General features: G+C 46.1%; 1 protein-coding gene across 1 annotated transcript in view; it reads right to left on the bottom strand.

Annotated features, from left to right (window-relative positions):
• Positions 1–14,109: 14,109 nt before the first annotated feature.
• LOC135811920 (uncharacterized) overlaps positions 14,110–22,649 on the bottom strand; it is a 34,377-nt gene continuing 25,837 nt past the window's right edge. The window contains exons 6-8 of the mRNA XM_065325185.1: positions 22,321–22,350; positions 16,087–16,128; positions 14,110–15,111 (exon numbers count right to left, since the gene is read on the bottom strand). Of these exons, the coding sequence (XP_065181257.1) occupies positions 14,852–15,111; positions 16,087–16,128; positions 22,321–22,350 (332 nt within the window). The 3' untranslated portion in view covers positions 14,110–14,851. The remainder of the gene's footprint in view (positions 15,112–16,086; positions 16,129–22,320; positions 22,351–22,649) is intronic.

The following is a 22,649-nucleotide window of genomic DNA, read 5'->3' as shown; positions in this document are numbered from 1 at the left end:
AAATAGAAAGGTCGATCACCACCACCAGTTATCGACTTTCGCATGCTTCTAGTCAGTGCGCCCAGAACAAACTGCTTGAAGCATTTATCGATTGTCGCAGTTTAGAGACTTCAAACATGTAGTCCTCCAGCTGCTGCTCTGGGATGACTTTCCAATGATTCTTCGACTTGCATCCACAGCCTCTCTCAATCCCATCGTGTATGTCTTAAGACAGGACCACGCTTCACCTGCCCAGTCGTCGGTGGCTCAGGTGCGGGGGCATCTGGTTCGTCATCCAATTCCGAGTAGTCGGTGTCGCTCTCCGCATTTGAAATTTCCGAGCTGTCGGGGCTTGGCATTTTCGACACAACACTAGCAGCACTCGAGCTTGCTGTGACTCCATACGTCTTCTTCTTAGGTTGCATATCATCGCCGTCGCTGTCAGCATCGGTGTCGGACTCGCTCGTGGACGACTCGCGGGTGCCAGCGCTGAATCCGAAAAATTTATCGTCGTCCGATTAAAGCGCCTTCGTCTCAGGGACTTCACACAGAATCGAGCTGCGTCGTCTACTAGATGTTGTAGCCATAATAGAGAGGTTGTGTACAACGAAAGTTCGTAACTTAGACGTAGTCTGGGCACGAGTAACGAAAAAGGAAATGAACTTTCGCGAGGAGGAACGCGAAACTTGAAGATCTTACGTTTTGAACTTTCGCTTCTTTCTCGCAAGCTTCTGAATACATGTAGCTGTGTTGCATTGATGCCCGTGGTGTCAAGATTTGTTAGCCATGTCCTTTTCAAGTCGTTCTGCGAGTTCTTCCTACTCGGCATCCTGTGGAGCTGATGGATCTCTTTCCCGCTCTCTCAGCGATCCTCTGTCACCTGGACAGCGCTCAGCTAGTTCTGTCAGTTCTGTCACATCTGGAAGTCCTGTAAGTGCTCGCCCTGTGACAAAATTATTCTGCTGAATCCCCTCAGCAGAATTCTGCCACTTCGGCGTCTTCGTCTTCCCCTGCGATGTCTCAGCGAAGGATTTTGATCTCGCGATGGACCTGGCCTTCTCAGGCAGCTTCGTTCTCACGACGAACCGTTTCGACGAGGGTCTCCAGCCATAGGGATCGTTGCCTGTGAGCTGGAAAACTTGAGCCCAACCAGGGAGTCGTAAAATACGAAAATACGACTCCCTGAGCCCAACTCAGTTCGGTGGTGTGAAGAAGAAAGCTATTCGCGACAGAGTGATGAAGCTTCTGGAGCTGCTTGCGCAAACAGCGGAAAGAGTACTCGAAAGGATCACCATGGTCATACTACGTTTTTCGTTGAGCAGAACAGATTTTCTTTACGAATTTTCGTCACTTCCAGACGGCTCCAATTCCGAAAGATCTTTACGAATTTTCGTTATGCACAACCTCTCTAATCAATCATAGTGAGTGGAGCCTCTTGAGTTACTCGACAATCGCTCGGAATCCTATTGTCTTCACCGAATACCTCACAAGAGGACAGCTCTTGAGTCTTGTCAAAACAAAAGTGGCGAGTTCTGCGCTTTGCGTAACTTTGAGTCGCTTGACTTTGAAACGTCATATTAAACTTGATTTTGATATCAAACATCGTAGGGCGGTTTCTATAGTTACTGGCTCATTTGTTGCACTTTTGCAGGGCTTTCCTGCTAGTGAAATTCGATTCGCTAAATTCAGAGAAGGAAATGGTTGTTGTTTGAAGTGACAAGGGTTGTCAGTTCAAATTTCTTGCCAGATTCCGTAGAGGTGACCAAGCTGCAGTGTTTGGTGTGCTGGCGTCTGGAGCGGTGCCCGGTGTTGGAGCTTGAGGAGGCGCTTTCCGTCGTCAGGTAGGAAATTGGCAGTGTTTCAATGTGGTGAAGTGAAAATATTCCAATTTTTGTATTTCCAAAAAACGTAGAAAACCTTTTACGAGACATGTCCAGGGTGGTATTGGAGATAGTTCATTGTCCTGCAGTTCAGAAAAATACACCCTGTAAAATTAATGGTTCTCACTATGGCCGCTAAAATCTGGCTATTTTAGCGAAGCAACTTAGTGATATGTTGGTATGGTGTTGTTGTTGTTTGGCTTTATTTAGAGTGGAGTTCCAAAACAGGCCTAAACCTAATGACAATGGTCCCACTGATAATAAGAGAAAAGAAGAATATATAAAAATGAGCGGAAAAACAGAACAGAGAAGAAAATAAGTTAGATAACTAATAATTATGAGCACGGCAGCAGGGAAAAAATGTCACAAGCACGGCAACCGGAAAGAAAAGAGTGGGTGAGAGAAAGAGAGAGAGAGAGAGAGAGAGAGAGAGAGAGAGATAGATAGATAGAGAGAGAGAGAGAGAGAGAGAGAGAGAGAGAGAGAGAGAGAGAGAGAGAGAGAGAGAGAGAGAGAGAGAGAGAGAGAGAGAGAGAGGGAGAGAGAGAGAGAAAGAGAAAAAGAGGTGGCAGTTGCTTTCCTACATGTAGCCATTGCTCTATGCGGAGGTGATGTGAAGACTACTCAAATGAAGTAATGGTGGCATTGTGGTTGTTTGTTCTTAGCTCCATTGTGTATGCTGCACAGCGCTCATTTTGGACCCGATATTCAGTCGTATTTTAGGCCCATTTCGAGGTAGTACCCAGTTCCTAGGTGTCTGTAAGTTATGCAACGAGCGCTTTCGCATGGTTGTTGTAGAACCCAAAGGAAACCTGCTTGCACAAGTTGATCGAAGCTGGAGAGATGACGCAGCCCAGCGTTTCTGCGTTTCAGCGTTTTCTCAGACACGCTCTCTTAAAGTTACTATATTCTACATGTGATAATGGTTAGAAATCTTGTGCATGGAGAAAAGGAAAAAAAGGAATAAAGAGAACGGATGAAGTACGATGTGTGAAAGGAAGGATACGAAGAAGTGTTCGTACAACACACTTCAGGGATGATCGTCATTTAAAAAATGTACGGTTCGATTAAGACTCAATTAGATTTAGTTTTCAGCATCCGTAGGAACGGCACCAACCTGCAAAGATCTAAGGAGCAGATCCAGTTCCTAAAGAGGTGAGTAGATCAACCCACGTGGAAAGTGGTCAAAGACCGAAAATCCCATTCAATGCATCTATGCTTTCCTCGTGCCAGGTGGCCCTTTCCCAAAGATGCTCTCCGCAAAGGTGCCGTAAGTAATGCAAGTTGCTGAAACTGTGTCTATGTTTTAAGAAAGTGTTATTTTTCGTTTGCTGAGCGCAGGGAATGAAACGCAACATCTATTTTTGCCAGCATTTTCAACACAGTCACGGCATCAGGATTGCGTCAGCTGGTTTTTTGTCAGTGTTCTCAAACTGTTCTCTTCATCGTGGTCTTTCTCTCTTCGTTATAGTTTGCATTTTTGTTCGTCCATAGAAGAGCTTGACCATGCCACAAACGAGAAGTAAATACTCGCTGGCAAGCGTTTCGCTTGCACCCCTGGTTCAAACCCCAGTTCCAACCTGAAAAAAGCGGACCTGGTCCGCTTCACCTGGAGCTGTGGGTACGGCCCCAAAGCGTATCCGTGCTGGCAACGTCGAAGAGTAAGTACCTGCTCCGGATCCTGTCATGGTGGATTCCCTTGAGGTTGCCGGCTCCCCACCAGCTTGGTTCGCGCAGGCCTTCGGACAGCTGTCAGAGGAGATCCAGGACGTCAAGAGAGAGACGAGGGCTGCGCGGGCTGAGCTGGCAGCCCCCAAGTCGAACCAGTTCACGTTGAAGCAAGCTGGCCTGCAAAAGCAATTTGACGTAAACCAAACTATGCTCGATGGCGTGCAGGGAGCGCTCACTCAACTGCCATCAGGTCATGACGCGGCTACATACCTAGCAAAAAGTAAGGCGACCCTAACCCTCCCCCAAAATCATCTCCGGTTTGCGGACGCTTACGATTGGGAAACAGTCGAAGTATATGTGCTGGGTGACGGGATTGCAGATGACAAGAGGATTGCTGAGGCGGCTGCCACAGCACGGCGGATAGCAGCACGTTCTGATAGCACGCGGGAGCATCAGCAGCGGAATTTTCGCACCCCCAGCCAGCAGTATATGTCGCGACCGCCTGCACAGTTCGGCCGAAGAAACACTGGCTTCGGGGCGTTCAGAGACGGAGGCAGAGTTCTGGGCTCTGCGGGAGTCTCCTGCTATGCCTGTGGACAGGTGGGCCACATGGCCAGAGTATGCCCCAGCCAGCAGCGTGGTCCACAGAAACACCAACCGCGATTTGGTGGAGCAGCAAATGGGCAATTCAGCGGCCCCAGCATGTTTAGTGCTTCAGCAGCCCTCATACCAGCCCAGCACCCACAATAAGATAAGTGTGCATGGGCGGCTGATAGGCCTTGACAGATTATGCTGATATTTTCGTGAAATTATGCTTTTCGCATTGCTGAAAAAAATTGCAGAATTATGCTATTTTTTGGCTAAAAATTATCATATTATGTCGCATTATGCTCACATATGCTGCTAATGTATAATGCCTCTGTGCAAAATAACAGGGGAATTTTTTTAGAGGGCGTTGTACTGTAGTAACAAAAGTTCAACGCGGTCAACGCACCGTCCGACCTAGCTACGACCGTCACTGATTGTAGTGGATTGGACATGTTCTCAAGGGAGTCGTAAACCTATCACTTCCTGGTGCATTTACTTGTACCGGTACTTGTACTTGTAGAACATGTCCAAAGGTATGGAATTTGGTGCGAACACGCGGATTATTCCAATTTTTTGGAATTCGTATGCAATTATGCAATAAAATATTCGCGGGATCCGCGTTAGCATCACTTGAATGTTCAGAAACATTTGCCTCGAATTATGCGATTATTCGATTCTGGTAGGAATTATGCAAAAAATTATGCTAGCATAATCTGTCAAGGCCTAGCGGCTAAAGCCATGTGTTAGTTTTTGGCGTGGTATTGGCGCGTCAGAGTTTGTGTTGAAGATTATTGAGTGTGGTTATTTTTTTTGTGTTTCGCTGCCCTTCCTCCTCCAAAGGTCATCTGTAATTCCCCTTCTGTTTTCTTCCATGCTGAGTTTGTGTCCTCCCATATACGGGATTTATGTTTGTCGGGTGCCGTTGAGGAAGCCCCACTGGCCACATTAGTTGTGGTCAGTCCTTTGGGTGTGGTTCCAAAGAAAAATGGGAAGCTGCGCCTAATATTAGATCTGCGGTATGTTATGTTAATATGACTGTTAATCAATTCCTAGCTAATATGCATTTCTCTTTTGAAGATCTTCGTGTCATTCGCCAGTTATTTCAGTCTAAGTGCTTTATGTTCACAATTGACTTGAACGATGGGTATCATCATATCTCGGTGGCCGAAGCTCATAGGAAATACCTTGGTTTTTCTTGGCCTTTTGATGGCACTGTGCGCTATTTCCGGTTTGCTGCTTTACAGTTTTGTCTAAAACCAGCCCCGTTTTTATTCACTAAGGTCCTGCGACCACTTGTTGCCCATTGGCGCAGCAAGGGTCTCAGAATCTTCATGTTTTTGGATGATGGTACGGGCACTGCATCTTTGCTAGTGGCAGCCCGTCAGATGGTTGACATTGTCGGGGCAGACCTAACATGTGCGGGTTGGTTGGTAAATGAGTCTAAGAGTGACTTTCACCCTAAGCAAAGAATCGAAACGCTCCGTCACATAGTTGACAGTACAGAGAACTGGATCCGTGCCTCCCCAACCAGGGTTGACGGATTACTAGCGATTCTTGAGCGGCTGCATGGTTCATCTGAGCGGATTCCGGTTCGTTACCTGGCGAGACTGGCAGGATCCATTGTATCGATGTGGATGGCACTCGGTAGCATCTCGGGTCTCCAAACTCGTTCACTACACGTACTGATCGCTGATGTTTCTGCCGAGTCTTGGAACGCCTACACTACTATTACGCCTTTGGTGAAGGCAGAGATTGCATTTTGGCGGCAACATTTTCACAGTTTCCATGGACAGCCCATCTGGACCTGCAGGCCGTGCATCATGTCTCTGACGTGGTCAGATGCCAGCGACACAGGCTGGGGTGGGTTCTGTCTACATGATGGTGTTGCGGTTGCCCAAGGCGAATGGCCATTTCACTCTAGTGCCAGGACCAGTAGCTCCACTTTGCGGGAACTCCTCGCAGTCCGGTACACGTTGGTCTCACTTCGCACTCACATTGCACAACGCCAGATCTGCATAAACACTGACAACCAGAATGTAGTCAGGATACTGTGCAACGGTAGCGGCAAGGTTGAGTTGCAGGAACAAGCCGTTGCTATATTTCGGTTTTGCACCACGATTAAGGCACGTCTGTTTGCGCAGTGGGTCCCGAGGGACCTCAATGTTACAGCGGATTACTTGTCGAGAATCATTGACGATAATGACTGGCAGTTGGAGCCATCTATATTTCGCCATTTTAACGCCAAATAGGGCCCCTTGACGGTGGAGCGCTTTGCAAGCCACCTATCAGCGCAGCTACCCCGCTTCAACTCAAAGTGGTGGTCACCAGGGTGCGTAGCTGTGGACTGTTTCACCCAAGCCTGGGAAGGTGAGGTCAACTGGTGTCTACCGCCGCCGGCGTTGCTGGGTGACCTTTATGCGTTCCTCGCCAATGTACCATGCCACGCTGTAGTGGCATTCCCTTTCTGGCCGTCGGCCCCGTAGTGGCCTGTGTGGATGCCGGAAAATGGCCCTTGTCTTCTCGCGACGGACTCGCGTCCTTGCCGTTTGGTGCTTTCAAGCATGTGTCCAAACCAACATGCCTGTTTGGCCCACACCCGCCGCCTTTCCAATTTGTCTTCATGCAGGTCTGCTCGATGACGTCATGCCGGGCGCATAACCCATGAACGTTGGCCATCTCGAACACTGACCCCTTCTGTTTGACACGTCCAAAGCATCAATTTTGCCATAGAATGGTATGCTGCGCCAGCTTAGTCTTCTAGTAGCATGCTGCACATTCTTGCTTCTACCTTATTTGGTCTGTCTCTCGTTTGGCGCTTCTTGTTCTTTGGTCTATTTTGTTCCCTATATTTGTTGTTTTGTTGTTAGTGTTCCCCGGCCTTGGAGGAGGCATAGTTATTGGATTTTTCTTGTCTTGGAAAGTAATGGTGTAGATTTATATGGGCTGGGCTTGATCCTATGCGCAAATGAGTGCTAGGGAAGTGCTGTCACTACAGTCTATGGAGGGCATGCATTTGTGTGTGAGGCTACCTGGGAGCAAAGGTGTGCAACACTTGGTGATCTGCATGCCTATGGGAGGCAGAGCGTGAGCTCCCTGGGAGCGTTTGTGTCATTCCCATCTGGTGGGCAGGTTGTGCATGTGTTTTCCCAAGGGCACAATGTGCGACGGGACACTAGGTTATCTGCATGCCAATGAGGGGCAGGCCTGGAGCTCCCTGGGAGCGGGTTGGTCATCCCCACTGAGTGGTTAGGTTGTGCATGTCTTTGCCCAAGGGGACAATGTGCTACGGGATGCTGTTGTCTGCGCGGTCGAGTTTGTTTGTGGCTCGGAAGCCCACGGAACGAGCTGCTATCATGCATGGGACCCGTTTACGGTGGCCATTAATGAGGACCCATGGTTGTTGTTGGTGTTTTTTTGCTGACTGAGTTGCGTATTTCTGCCTATTTTGACCCGTCCGCGTTCTGGGTCAAGGTGGACGCTGTGACACAACCGTCCCTCAAACATCTGGCAGACCTGCTAGGGACAGTGATTTGGAAGGATGTTGCTAGCTCCACTGCGTCTGCGTACCAGCGCGCGTTACACCGATTGGAAAACTGGGCCGTGCCGTGTCAAGTTACGTCATTCCCAGTGGCACCCACCAGCGTGTGCTTATACATCGTTATTGTAGTCACAGTGTACCACGGGGCCAATAAACCAATTTGTGGCGGCAACGCACTAGGTGCATTGTAAGGCGGATTGCCATTATCCCACACAACATAGCGTGGTGAGACAATTGCTCACTGCCGCAAGACGTCTTTGTGCCCAACCAATCAATCGCCGCTCACCCTTGAGGTTGGGGGTGTTCAACAAGGTCGTCGCCACACTGGCTAGCCCTACCACCCCATTGCAGGACTGGCAAACCGCAGCGTTGTTTGTCCTCGGCTTCAGTGCTCTGTTTCGCAGGAAGGATTTAGTACGCCTCACGCCTCAGGATATCTCCATTTGCGGCACGCATATGTCCCTCCACCTGCGACAACGCAAGAACGAGCAGTTGCGCCAGGGCGATGTGGTCATGGTGAGCCGACTGGAGCAGCATGCTACTACACCATGTCCTGCGTTGGTCATAGAGGGTTTCTTGGAGAGTGCACGGCAGGTACCCACTCAACCTCTCTTTGGCAAGGTCGCCACAGCAACCCACCAGTCATGTCTGCGGGGAAAGATGACATACGCCTGGGCACGCGAATTGATCCACACAGTTCTAGCCCGCGTAGGTGAAGACCCCACAGGGTATGGCACGCACTGTCTCCGCTCGGGGGGGGGGGGGGGGGGGAGCGACGGCAGATGCCAATGCTGGTGTCACAGTGGCGTGCCAGAGCGCCTTCTTCAGCGGCAAGGGTGTTGGAAGTCATCCACATATAAGAACATGTATGTGGAGGATTCCCTCAAGGACATGCTGTCGGTGTCTCACGATACTGCACCAGTGATTGTCGGGTAAGCTATCTATTTCGTCGTGAGTGAACAAGGACCACACTACTACTGTGATCTGTATCTTTCTGTTGTGTTTGGGTGTGTCTGTGGTGTACGCAGAGGCCAGCGAGCTGGCAAAAACGTTATTTTTCGTTGGCTGAGCGTAGCGAATGAAATGAAAAATGTATATTTTCACCTGCATTTTCACCATAGTTACGGCACCAGGATTGCGTCAGCTGTTTTTTTGTCAGTGTTCTCAAACTTTTCTCTTCATCGTGGTCTTTCTCTTTTTGTTGTAGTTTCCCACCCATCCTCCCCTTTATTCTCACTTCGGGATAGGTCCTGCAGGCTACGTTTTGTTCATTTATCTTATGGGGTTATTCCAATTTTAAATTTGGACTTCAGAGAATTTCACAGTTTTAGGAAATTAGAGGCCACAGGCCACGTACTGCTCTTTTCTCTCCGAATCTCAACACTTGCAAGCCAGATATGAAAGGAAAAAAAGAAAAAAATCGTCAGTCACACCACCGGGACTCGAACCAGCGACCTTGCTACTCGTGAGCAATGCTCTAAACAACTGAGCTACAGTATGACTCTTATCAACAGGGATGATAAATCTATCCTTTTTCGATCAATCCATATCTGGCGTGCATCATACTGGCAACTGACACCAATCAAGAGGGCCCTAGGCCATTCGCTTGATATCATGGGGAGCGCATCAAACTATGTGCACTGTGAGCAAATACAAATTGCGATTTCAAATTTGGACTTCACGGAGAATTTCAAAGTTTTAGGAAATTAGAGGCCACATGCCACGTACTGCTGTTTTCTCTCCGAAACTCAACACTTGCAAGCCAGATATGAAAGAAAGAAAAAAATCATCAGTCACACCACCGGGACTCGAACCAGGGACTTTGCTATTCGCGAGCAATACTCTAACCTACAGTATGACTCTTATCCACAGTGATGGTAAATCTATCCTTCTTCGATCAATCCATATCTGGCTTACATCATACTGGCAACTCACACAGTTATTTTAACCGGTTTTTCCTCAGTGTTGTGCCTCCGCCAGGGCCCTGCGGTTTTTTCTGCCAGCTTCGGGCTGGTTAATTATCCGGCGGCCCAATTCGCCACGGGGGTTCACTTTTGCATCATGTTGGTCTGGTACATACGTGTATATGTATATGCGTGAGGTGGCATGTCCTTCTTCATGCTCATCTATACACTACGCTAAGCTCTTCCATCTTCCACCGTGAGTGAACAAAGACCACACTACTACTGTGATCTGTATCTTTCTCTTGTGTGTGGGGGGTGTACGCAGAGGCCAGCTAGCTGCCAAAAAAGGCTCATACTTCCTCCGGAAACAAAAACTTCGTGACTGTTTTACATGACCTTTCAAGGAGTTACTGTGCTCAAAAGAAGTGTTCTTTTGCAAGAGATACACTTCAACACATTCAATGGACATATCTACAGTATCATCAGGATCGATTAGTGGGAGTAGAGTTTCGGTCTGGGTCGCCATCGCTCGACTCATCATGGCTGAAACCGGTCCAAGTGGCAGGTCGATCGACGCGATGTCGTATGCCGCGAAGAAGCTTCTCCGCGTCCCTGATCGGCTTAGTTGTTACCTGAATGCCTTCTCCAACATCTCGGCGGAGACCACGGTACCGCTGCAGCGCTGGTACTCATTACCGCCTCCGCTCTCACTCGAGGACAAACACAGGCAGAGCCAAACATTTCAAATTTCCTCCGAGGGATATCATAGTCGTTCCAGCACTTCCCGACTGCCCCGATCAGATCTCGCCTGTTCTCCTTTGCGACCAAGGACACATCGTCGAGGCTGCTGGAAAAGGCGACATCATCCACGCTGAGATCTGGGCTCTGCAGTGGCTGAGCGTTGACTTCTATTTTGAACTTGTTCATCTTGCTCTGCTGCGTTTTATAGTTTTGACATCGTTTTATAGTTTTGACATCGTTTTATATTTTTGACATCGTGCCGATCTGTTCGCATGCCGACAGGCGTTACGGGGATGGCGAAGATTTCAAAACGCTAGCTGCTATTGCTATTCATTTTCCACTCTTCTTGCTCCTAGGTTCCATTGTCCTGCTCTGTTAAGTTCTGAACTAAAACATAGCAACGAAGAGCAGTGAGCGCAGTGCGTTTCTTCTCATTGCGTTTGGTGGACGAAAATTAAAAAAAGACATGCGCTTTGCTTTGTTTGCAACGTCAACACCCTTGCTCTGCGACGACTGTCGGCTCTCCAGAATATGAATTATGCTTTCCTACGATTTCAAAATGTCATATCAGTGTTTCAGGGTGACAGAACCAGTGAGAAAGAGCGAAATAACAGCAGCGAAAAGTAATGAAAAAATTTACGAAGTTTTTATTTCCGGAGGCAGTAAGTTGCTAACATCAGAACCTAGCATGAGGGAGTCCTTGTGCCTAAACAGATGCCAAAAGCTACCAAAAAAATTGACAACAAACTCTAAACCCTTTCCTACTCTGAATTGCTACTTTGCACCGTGAATGTAACCTGTTGCATGCACGCATCCTGCATCACTTCAGTGAACGAATAACCGAATGCACATAACACAACTACGTCCTCCGCAAACAAACACTTCGTGACTTTTTCTCATGACGTTTCAAGGGATTACTGTCCTCAAAAAAAGTGTTCTAATGGAAGAGAAACACTTCAAGATGCTCAATGGACAATACCTACAAAATCAATTGATGGGAATAGAGTCTCAGACTGCGTCGCCATCGCTCGATTCATCACGGCTGGAACCAACCAAAGTGCAGGTGGATCGACTCGTTTTCGCACGTCACGGAGCAGCGTCTCAGCTCCCTTGGTCGTCTTTGCTATTACTAGTACGTGATTTACACTGGTGCCTTCCCTAGAATCTAGGTGGAGACCGCGATGGTACTGGTACTCTGGTGTCAACCTGGTTCTCGAGAATGCCTCGGAACGACGCTTACCTGTACAGGAAAAGCCAAACACTTCTCAGTTCTCTCCGCGTTGTAGTCGTCCCATGACGTCACGACCGCTGCGAGGAGATCTCGCCTGTCCTCCTACGCTACCAACGAGACATCGCAGTGGAGGCTGCTGAAAAAGGCAAGATCTTCCACTGAACGACGACTTTGATTTGGAAATTTTTAGCTTTCCTGAGTGTCACATATTTGCATTTGGAGTTTATACACCTTGACGACCTGTTCGCACTTTGGCTTGTGTTCTTTGGGATGACGCATATTTCAAAATTCTAGCTGTTATCCTTTTCACACTCTTCTTGCTCCTCACTTCTATTGTCCTGCTCTTCCTCATTCTGAACCATAAACTAGCAACGACGAGCAGTGAGCGCAAACTTTTGTTGGCAATATGCCTGGTGGACAATAGTACAAAACATAGCCGCTTCCCTTGGTTTCCAGCACGCCAGCTTTGCCTTGCGATGACTGTCCGCTTACCAGAACAACAGCGGAAATAAGTGAAAAAGTCACGAAGTGTTTGTTTCCGGAGGAAGTACCGTAGATCTATTGCTACTCTGGAAAGGAGTAAACGGAGAGTGAAGGCACACGAAAAATGAGGAAGTGCGCTAGAAAGTTGCGCAAGTTGAGATTTGAACGTTGAACGTTTTGAAAACAGTGGCAGGATCAATTGTTCAATGCGCCCCAGGAACACAAGTCAAAGTACAGCTGAGTGGGAATTGTGTTCATACGGACAGGTTACCATCTATCACTGACCCCTGGAGTCTACAGTTATAGAAATTAAAAGCTACTTTCGGACAGTTTTGTATGAGATACCAGTAGTTCAGAGTAGCGGGCCATGCACGATCGTGATCGATTGTTTCGTGTCGTGTTGCCGGACGCGTCACTCCACTTCATGGGGCACATGATTTCACAGTGCCTCTTGCACTAAAATTAAGGGTCTTCGCTCAGGCCTCAAGTCACTTTTGCATCAACACTCGCCCAAAAATTCTGAAGGTGGAAGAAGAAGGTTTTTAATTTGGAGTTACAAGTGATCATGGCTGCTTTTCCTTGTCAGAGTCCACAATACACTTAGTTCTGCGCCAGTAGGAGTAGTGCTGGAGCAGAAATTGCCGAGGAGACGTCGCGAAGGGGCGAGTTTATTTGCGAAGGTATGAATTTAATAATAATAATAATAATAGCACATTTCGCGTAGTAGAGCACTAAATAAAGAAATTCAGTGTTTTTTCCGCTTCTGTCTTGTGAGCATCATCAGCTAGGTGTAGTAGCTGCTGATACCGATTTCTCGCCGGGTGTCGAGCTGCACAGTTTCCTCCAGTCTGTCTTGTCTGCTGCTTGTTGTCGGCACCTGGAAAGGTCTTCCATGGTCTTCATTGGCACACCCAGCTTATTCAGCTGAGCAACCAGACTTGTGGCCAGTGTCAACCTTGGACGTGTTTAAAGTTGGTGGAGTTGAAAAATTCAAAAAAGTTTATTTCAAGAACACCTAAAAACGAAAATGGGGGACATATCGTCACTGCTAGAAGAGGTGTTCTACTATCTGCCGGTGTAAAGTTTTTGCTAATCGGGGACATAGCTGGCTGTTGTATCAGCGCTTGTAACTTGGCTATTTTCAAGACGATCACGTGTGGCTTTAGGGGGTGATGGCCCTCGTCTTCTGGGATGCTTGCGTGGCTAAGTGGCACTGCTCCAGGAACTCTTCCATGGTGAACCACAGTTGGCTTGATGGAGTTTTATTCGTAGCTTGTTCATGTACGTTGTGGCGTGACTCGTTTGTAGACCACAAATGATGTGAGTTTTCGGCCATTTACGAGGGGTATGCAAGTTGCAAGGTTCTCTTCAGAACCCTTCTCGCTGGATTTGCAAAGTCGATCCAGGCTCCAAAAGGAGCCTTACTGCAAATTTTCAGCCAAATCGGAGACATCAAATTCCACACATACTTGGATATTCTCTGATATGATTCGTACTTTAAGTAGCTCAAACCATTCTAGTCCCCTCGGCTGATGAGATTTGTCGAAAGCGCTGGCTGTTAGGATAGTTGGCGTGTACGTTTACATTTTTTCCAGTGTTAAAGCGCCGTAAAGGTTCTAGTCTGTTTTGCTTGCTTGGTTTGTATCCTAGAGTACAGCTGTAGTTACAAATGCTAATCTGGAACTCAAGTCTGGCAATAGGCTAAAATGCCCAGTGGTGCAACCAGATGACTGGTAGTGTTCATCCTTGTTGTAGGTTGTGTCCTTTACATACTTTCCTACACAAACCACTTGATCAGATACATGAACCACTCGCACATCATCAACATCTGACAAAAATGGAGAGATATTTCCGTTTCTGTGTATCCTCCACTGCTGGCTGTGCACGCGAATTAAATCTGTTCTGGTCGTATGCTAGCCACATGTCCCTTTAGTCTAATATACTTTGCACTGATATCAACTCTGGCCTCATATATTATTATACACCACAGGTAAGGTAGAATTGTGTAATACTGATATCAATAACCAGCACATGCTGAACGAAAGTAAACCCACCCACTGTCCACTGTCTTATCCCACCATGAGCATCATTTTAGAAGAAAACACTAACGAAAGCAAAAATACTCACACAGCTTTATGTGTTAGCAGCGCGATGAATCATTGGCCTTACATGGACGAAACACATCTGAAATTGAGATACTTGGAGGTGTTCTGTGAACAAAATATCAGAGATAAGGACGAGGCGAGGAGGTGCATGCAGTTAAAAGGAGAATGTTGTAGAGAGAACAACATTACAAATCACTTCAGTGAGAACAGTACGTACTAATTCATCACGTATAGCCCTAGATAAAAGCCAGCGGTACAATGTGAAGAAGAGGTTGGTGCGACTTCGGCGATCCGTGGGACATATTATTAATTATTAATGCAGAGGATGAATACAGGAGATCTCTTGTACGTATAGGGTGAATAGTTTTAGTGTTACAATGAGGCTCGCTAAGGAAGAGCTGTGGGTTCCCCTAAGGATAATGTTAGTTTGAAGCATATATGTGAACTGCAACGAAAGAAAGCTGAAATAGAAAGATAGGTGAACTATTCTTGCACATTCCCGGAAAAACGACCCTAAGGAACACAATGCGTCTGGGGAGGTATGATATGAAAATGGTACAGAATGCGACAGTGTGAGGAAATGCGAAAGGTTAATTTTGAAAATCTAGCCGGAATCAAAATGCACCAGGGTAGAAATGGAATAATGTATTCCGAGGGAATCTTTACGGAATCAGAGAATTGAGGAAAAGCGGCCCAAAGTACAGAGGCGAATGAAAAACGTGCCTAATCAGTTAATGAAGGCAGATATATTCAGGCTGTGGTTGCGGGGAGGATTCTACAACACCGTAAGCATCACTTTTGGTGAGGGAACTCTCCGCAATATCAGCGTCTTCGTATGCTGCATTTTGTGTCTGACTCGGAACTTCAGTCTGCACCGCTTTGCTTTGCATCTTTCGATACACTATTACGGCCACCAACGTTACTAATATCCCGCCAATACCAGCGCCGATCACTGTGCCAAGGATGTATAACGATGAGGTTTGACTGTCTGCTGTAGTCGACAAAACACAGTACATTGAATGCTCCATTATCTACAGATACATGCGCTGTCAACAAAACGAGTTTGGGGATTTAAAACAGCTCTATGGTCAACTTGCACTTTCGTCGCAAGCAAGGTATTCCTTTTTCCACATACTCGCAAACACAGGGACCATGGCTAGAGACTACTGGACACAGTGTGAAATACTTGTGATAATGTGATGGCACACGTAATATCACTATATTCGTGGTGTAACAGTTGGTACACACACATGAAATAGTATGGCAAATCGGAGAAGGACAACATGTTACGAGGTATGAAGTTGGCTCAACTGCCGAGTTCAAATAAGAAAATTTATTATAGATCTACAAATTTGACCTCCAATGGTGAGCCAATGCAAGCATGGATAAAAATGGAAGACCAGTACAATGGGACCTCCGCAGCAAGAACGCGGACCCTGCGAGATTTCAATATGTCAATGTATTTGTGAAAATCCTATGAGACGTCGTTTTTGGTCACCGCGATCAAAGCAAACAAGTCCCTTCTTCTTGAATTCATAAACCATTGGCCTTCCTAAACATTTGTCTTCAACTTTAGTTGACTCGCTTGGGAAGGGATCTTGTTTTTCTCTGTTGCAATACTATTTATCACTATATCGCCCCCTGTACTTTACCCATAGTTTCTCCACCATGAACTTGAAGAATGCAGCGTTGGAGTCACCACATTGTTCAGAAACTTAACAAATCTCATTATCCGTATGCTAAATCTGCGATTGCAGCAGATGGTGAAAATTGGATTAGGCTTAATTGTTTTCATTGGTTTGAGGAAAAATTCTTGTTCAGAACCTTTTTTTTTTTTTTTTTTTTTCTTGTTCTTCCTGTTTAGGCTCGATGAAGATAATTTTAGACTGGCGAAAAAATGAAACACTTTTCTATGGATGTACCTAGCATATATGGACCACGCGAACACATATCATATTGTACGTACCGCCAGTAGTGGTGTAGGATAGAGTTGAAGTAGCTGATATTGCTGGGATGACAAAAAAATGTTCAAAAAACGGACACACATGGCATAGTTATCAGATATCTTCATGGTTCCGAGTCAGACCTCCTTACATCAGACGTTCCTTCGAAAATTCCTCGGCAGTGGGATTTTCTAAGACATCGAGGACCCAAGCTCATACCCTTGAGCTCCAAACAGTAGGAACTGGGAGGATTACTATAAAAAGGATTGAAAATGTACTTCCTCCGCGTCAGCGAAATTGTCGCAGTTTGACTTTTGATATAAAACGGGGTATTTACTCACCAGCACTCGTTCCAGAGGCAAGGAATCGGACATAGGCGATAGTCATCAGTATAGGGTGACGGCAAAGTTCTATTTCCTGTTATTGGAAGCTGGAATTTTTGAATTAGACACAATTTCTTCGCTGATGTCGCTGCGATGGTAATTTCGACTCGCTGAGATTAGTCAGGCGTTGCAGCCTGCAATTTTCTCGTGCTTATGGCCATTCACTCAAGACTCATCACTGTTTTACCTTAGCTGGGGTGAGAATTACTACGTGGAACAAGTGGCAGCGCTTGGAGAAACATCGAGGGGTCAGCAAACTAAATGCCTGCAACAGCGATAAAATTTGTCGCTCTGGCTGGGACACTCAGTACATGATTGTACCTGCAAGAGCCGTGTAGACTCTACACGTAGTGCTGGTGATGCACGCGCAGGTGCCGTACCAGTGATGCTGACAAAGAGGGCGCGCTGGACATGATGTACCGATAGAACACTTACCTGCATGAACTGTGACCACACAGCTAAAATAAATGAGCATGCCACGGCTAAAAAAAGTTCATTTCAAGATCGAGGTGATTCCGCCGACGGTAATCAACTCACGGTCCTCGCAACGATCGTGTATTCTTACTAGGCTTCATTGGTGGTGAAGTAGAAATCGTCGAGAGCTAGCAGACGACAAGCATAGCAGCTCTTGTCCTGTCGGAGAAAGTCAAAGCGTTTGAGATGAGGCGCAACCAACTTTTCAACCTTCCTTGAAATATTTTGGAACGATATTTTTGCGTCCATTGACATCAGCGACGACGAGGACTTCATCTCTGCATGAACACTCTCAGTCCAACTGTCCTGGAACTTTGCTCTAGTCTTCAGACTATCATACTCTGTAATAAGTTTTGAATGGCTTAGCTTATGGAGTTGTCAGTAACAAGTGACAAGTCACTAGTCAAACTGCGACAATTTCGATGACGAGGAGGAAGTACAAAGGCAATTCCAGAAGAGATGATTCTGCAACCGTGAGAGAAATAGACCTGCACACATATTTAATCATTTCCAGACATGGTCCTTGCGAGTCTCATACATGTACGCCAATGTTTGGAGGAAAGTCGCAATGCAAGAGTGCTTTCGGTTTGGATGGGTGAGGGAGTTTGATTTTGCCCTGTTTCCACGGATAAACACACGGTGGAGTTTAGAGGTGGCATGTGTACAACCATTGACTGTGAAGGTCGGCTATGGAGCAATGACACTTGTGCTGACTCAGTATATTGCGTTTAGTTTATTTCTTAATCGCCATTTCAACCATAACGGTTTCAACTTCGCCTAGCACCTCGAAATTACCAAACCAATTCGACTTGCAATGGCGCAATCACCACCATGAAGTGTTAAACATGCTCCATATCAAATTTATTTAGAGCTTGAAATCCCTCTATAAAAAAGTATGCAGTAGATTTTAGAGAAATCAAACTACACTTACCGCTGGTCACATGTGTCGTGTTGGTTGCGAGATGTAAAGTAACATAGGCAGGCCCACATATGGCATACAACGTATTCATGTCCACATTAGTACGCCATTGAACCAAAAAAGGCGTGATTAGAGGTAATTGTATCATCCTACCCCACCAGTAGCGGCACTTTGTATGATTTCGTACAACGTGAACAACATTTATGGCTTTTCACCATTTTGAAGTAAAACAGTGTTTCGTGTCTACCATAAAAGTTGGTAGTTCTGTGTTTTCACTGTGAATGTCTCATGTTGGCTGCCAATGGCATAAAATGGAAACAGTAATAGTGTTGAGTAGGAAAGGTTTTGCTTCTCGCATCGGAACTCGTGTCTTCCTGCCAACTGACTGTTCAGAATGTATGTTGCACTCCCTGAAATGCATTGTATTATTATTGTCATGGCATGATTCACTTCCTTCCATTGCAGTACACTGTACTGTAGTTTCTGCTGTGTGCGACACGTGCTAAACAATTCTTTTCTCGCTCTTACATGTGCGATGACACGACACCTGCATCCATATATATCACGTGTTTTGTTGTACGAGTAGCGTAGCCAGCTGACTGCGCATGCTTCTCTGGCCTGGAAGTTTGTATTCGGAGCTAGGTCTTTTTCAGAGTTGTTGGTTTCTAAAATTCCAATGTAATATTTTATTCTAAACTGGTCGTCCTCAAAGCCTGTTGCTGTCTTGCTTGTCCGGAGGCATGTAGACTTTGGCATGTGCGTAGAAGAGTCAATGCAAACATGACCGATTTGACTCACGACTGAAATTGAAGCATACAAGCACTTCATCAGTCACAACGCCACCCATTTAAATATTGTACATGTGTCCGTAAACTATTTTTCAGTTGTTCATCCCTACATGTACATCATATCTTTGAATGTTTCCAAACCACTACGCTGAAACACGTCCAAACTCACACGTGCTTAGCTACGCTCGCCCCTCCACAACGTCTAATCAACAAACTCTGCTCTACCACTACCCCAACCCTGTATTGTTGACTCTGACAAGGAAATGCAGAGGTAATCACTTGTCACTCCATACGACAAGCTGTTCCTTGCGCCACCAACATTATTCCGTGCGACAGTTGATGCTAAAGTGACTGAAGTTTTGTGTGCCGTTTTTGAATTGTTCTTCAAGACCAATGATGAAATCGGGTGCTTCATGACCTGGAATAATGGCTTCTGGACACGTCACAATGCACACGATCACGATCGTTTTTTGATGCGCTATTTGGAAAGGACCATGATGGAGGAGGTAAGAAGCATTAAACATGTACATGCACATGAAAATGTTTCTTATACCTCATTCCATATCCACCCACATGCAATGCTTCTGATACCTCATTCCATATCCACCCACATGCAATTGCCCATCTACGTAAGTGGTGAATGTTGCTCGATATTCGCCAGTTACATTCACCACTTTTCGATACTTACTGCAAAGAGAGCATTGCTTCGTGCTGCGCTTGATTTCTCTTCTGGCAGCGCACTGGAGCTGGCGAGTGCCCTAGACAAGTTCTACGCCAACTTCCGGAACAAGGATTTTTCTGAATACAAACGGACTTCCTTGCTGGCCGCTGGATCTGCAGGTGACCAGCTATCGGAAAACACTTTGGGACATTGAGCATCTTCATAGTTCCTGCGAGCAAAAAAGGTTTTGGACGCTCGACATGTAGATGGATGGCGGATCGAGCAGCAAGCAAGGAATTGCGTTTGTACTCAGAAAAGTCTTGTTTACGGACTTAAGCGTAGAACGTTCCTAGGGCACACAACACCTCTGGTGCGCTGCCTGATAAGGAAATAATTGAGGGTAGAATCACTTGGCTCGCTGCTGTATATATAACCGACTCCAGGATTGGCACGATGCTTGCGGATAGGCCAAATCTACGCATGGAAACGGACTATTATTGACTCCCGTCAAGCACAAGCGTGTTTTCCAGGTCGATTGGCGGGAGCGTGTTCTCCAAGGTCTTCACCTCCCGTGGCACATGCACCAGTGCGCGAACACGATAGTTCCCAACAAGTAGCCCATCGCTCTCAGATCCATGCAAGAACATGCCAGTCGGTTTGGGATAGTGAAGAAACTACGACTTCCGTTAGTTCTGCGTACATGTACATGTACATGAAGGATGAATATGGAGAGGTTTAAATCTGCATGATACTGCCTTCAGCCTCGTGAATATGGCCTAATATTCACTGGTAATAGAAACGACGGCTTCAGCTCGATTTGTATACCAGTGAATCTTCGCCCATATTCATTTCGACCTTAGGTATTATACTGGAAGAGACTTTGGTTATAGCGCTAGCAGTATTGCGTTAGCAAGAAATCCTTTAGGATGTTTTCTCTTCCAGTAAGAACAGGTATGCAATTGTTTTACACTGACATACCCCAATACGAACATGGTTCAACTGTAACCATGGCTAGTTCAAATGCTGATGCTCGACATAGACTGCGGAGTGCAAGGAATTACCGTCGAGCATATCGTCAAGGTCACTTGGAGTGACCAGCAATCGGCCTACAAGGGCAGATTTCTGGCGTGCCCCGCGCCCAAATGGCAGATTTCGTAGGTCAAGAACAACGTGATTTCCCTGAACTTTCAGGGAAAGTCCCGGTTAGAAAACCTACACCGAGATCAGCGGTGTCTTGAGCTAAAGATGGAAATGATGTAATGTAGATAAACTGGCGATCCATGTAAGTGCACGTACGTGCGTTTGAACAAGGTGACTCCAAAAAAAAAAGTTGCCCATTGTCCTCAGCTGCACTGGTGGGCAAGGCAAGGCAAGGCTGCCCAATTCGCGGGATTTTGGCTGAAGCTTTGGAGAAATCCGGAGAAATCACTTCTGCCTTTCTCTTCGACCCTTTTTCTTCTCGGGGCAAAGCTGGGTTTCGCCCTCATCCGTTCAACAACAGCAGCCATACTTGGTCATAGACACGCAATTCTGCCATCGTTCAGCATTGTTCAGCCGACCTGGTCGCTGTGGAGTGTGCACTGGCCTGAAATGATTCTCCTTTTAATCATGTTTTCAGTATATTTTGTTTTTGTTTGTATTTTTCTTTCTTTCACTCGGTTTTTGCTATCATTTAAATAATTATTAAATGCAAATTTAGCGTTATATGGTTGATGATATTTACTGGTAATATTTTCTTCTGTTTGTATTTACCTGTAACGCTTTTGGGTGTTATTTTTTCTTTTCTTCTATTAGCACCAAGTTATTCATTTTGTCAAGAACTCTGATGATGAGCCAAGGAAAATATTATAACATGGAAGAATATGGGCCCAAGTTAATCGAAGTTATGCAATCGAGTCCAAAATTTTGAACAGTCCGACTTGGTTTGCTACAGGTCTTTCCCGCTTCGCCTTCATATTAATTTTTCATCTCTGATAATATTCAGCCTCCGAAGTCGGTTGGTGGCGGCTTTGCGTTTTCGAATTGTGGTTTGACCGTTCTATCTGGTCTTGATGTACCGTTATCACACCAACCAAGCATTCCATGACGACTTTGAATCATGTGCAGTTTGGGATCAACTTGATGGAGCTAACCTTTCAGACTAGAATTTGCACTAATATCCATGAACCTTCCAAGTTGGAAGGCCGCTGGCTATCTCTATCCAGGAGTGCTCAAGCTGATTTTCACGCCGTGGAATGTCTCAGTACTCCTTGTTATGTGATAGATTATGCACGTCTGACTGTTCAACATCTGGTTTAGTTGACGGACTCGATCGCATAACTTGTGGTCACATTTTTCAATGTTACAATATTGTTTCGTTATTTATCTTATTCACGGAGTAGTTTATGTACTCTAAAAAAAACGTGTACCATGCAATCCCACTCTGGAGTATATCATCGGGCGGGTATAGGGTCCCCAGGGATGTTCACGGTTGCGCCGGTTGGGGGTGTTACAATCTGCAGCTATCGACTCGCTCCCTCTTCGAGTTGGAGAACTACTGCTGTGACTTCATCAACTGTTGTCTTTATGCATGCTATGACTCGATCTCTGTCTGTTTGCTGAGAGACCCCTTCCGCAGTTAGAGTGGAGATAGTGGTAGACAGATCGTTAATTGTGCCTATCAGCACATCCATTCCTGGAGAGCCATGATGTGGAGAATGCGTTCCAATTCCGAAGAAGTCCTGACGGAGACAAGGTCCGGGCGGGGTAACGAGTTCCAATTCTCGATTGAGAGTGGCTGCGCCAGTGTGTGGAGTGCTGAAAGCTCGAGCATTGCGAGGTCCATGTTCTGAATTAGGGTAATCTAATAATTGCCAGATACTATACTAGTTTTAAACAAGGACTGTTCAAAACCTGGTTTAGTTGGTGGAGTCCAACTTGTGCTCTGCTGTTTCCTTGTTTCCGTTGATTATAGTGTGCTTTCAAAATTCTGTGCAGTCATTGGTGCACTCAGTACAAGTGCAGAGCAAGGCAAACGACAGACTAGAACGTACCCGTGATAGCCGTTGGATCCATAAAAGTAACTGCAAATTAGTACAGAGCAAAATGCACGCACGCCACACCAGCACACAAACAGATACATTATAGACAATTATAACTAGTACTACTTCGACGAACTCAACCCTCAAAATCTATATCGCAACTACATGTGAGTCAACCAAAGCAAATATCGACCTAAGCCTGATATACATGGAGCAGTCTCGATGGAGAAGCGCTCCGTAGACATTTCCGTGGTTCCGTTCGCAGTTTTTCCAACAGTGACACGTGTGCAGGAAAGGGGAAAGCAGATCCGGAATGAGTCCTTGTCGCAGATAATCAAAGC

This window comes from Sycon ciliatum, chromosome 3, assembly GCF_964019385.1.
Source record: "Sycon ciliatum chromosome 3, ocSycCili1.1, whole genome shotgun sequence".
NCBI classification, from domain to species: Eukaryota; Metazoa; Porifera; class Calcarea; order Leucosolenida; family Sycettidae; genus Sycon; species Sycon ciliatum.
The sequence above is the reverse complement of the archived record's forward strand: the minus strand, read 5'-3'. Positions and strand labels throughout refer to the sequence as shown.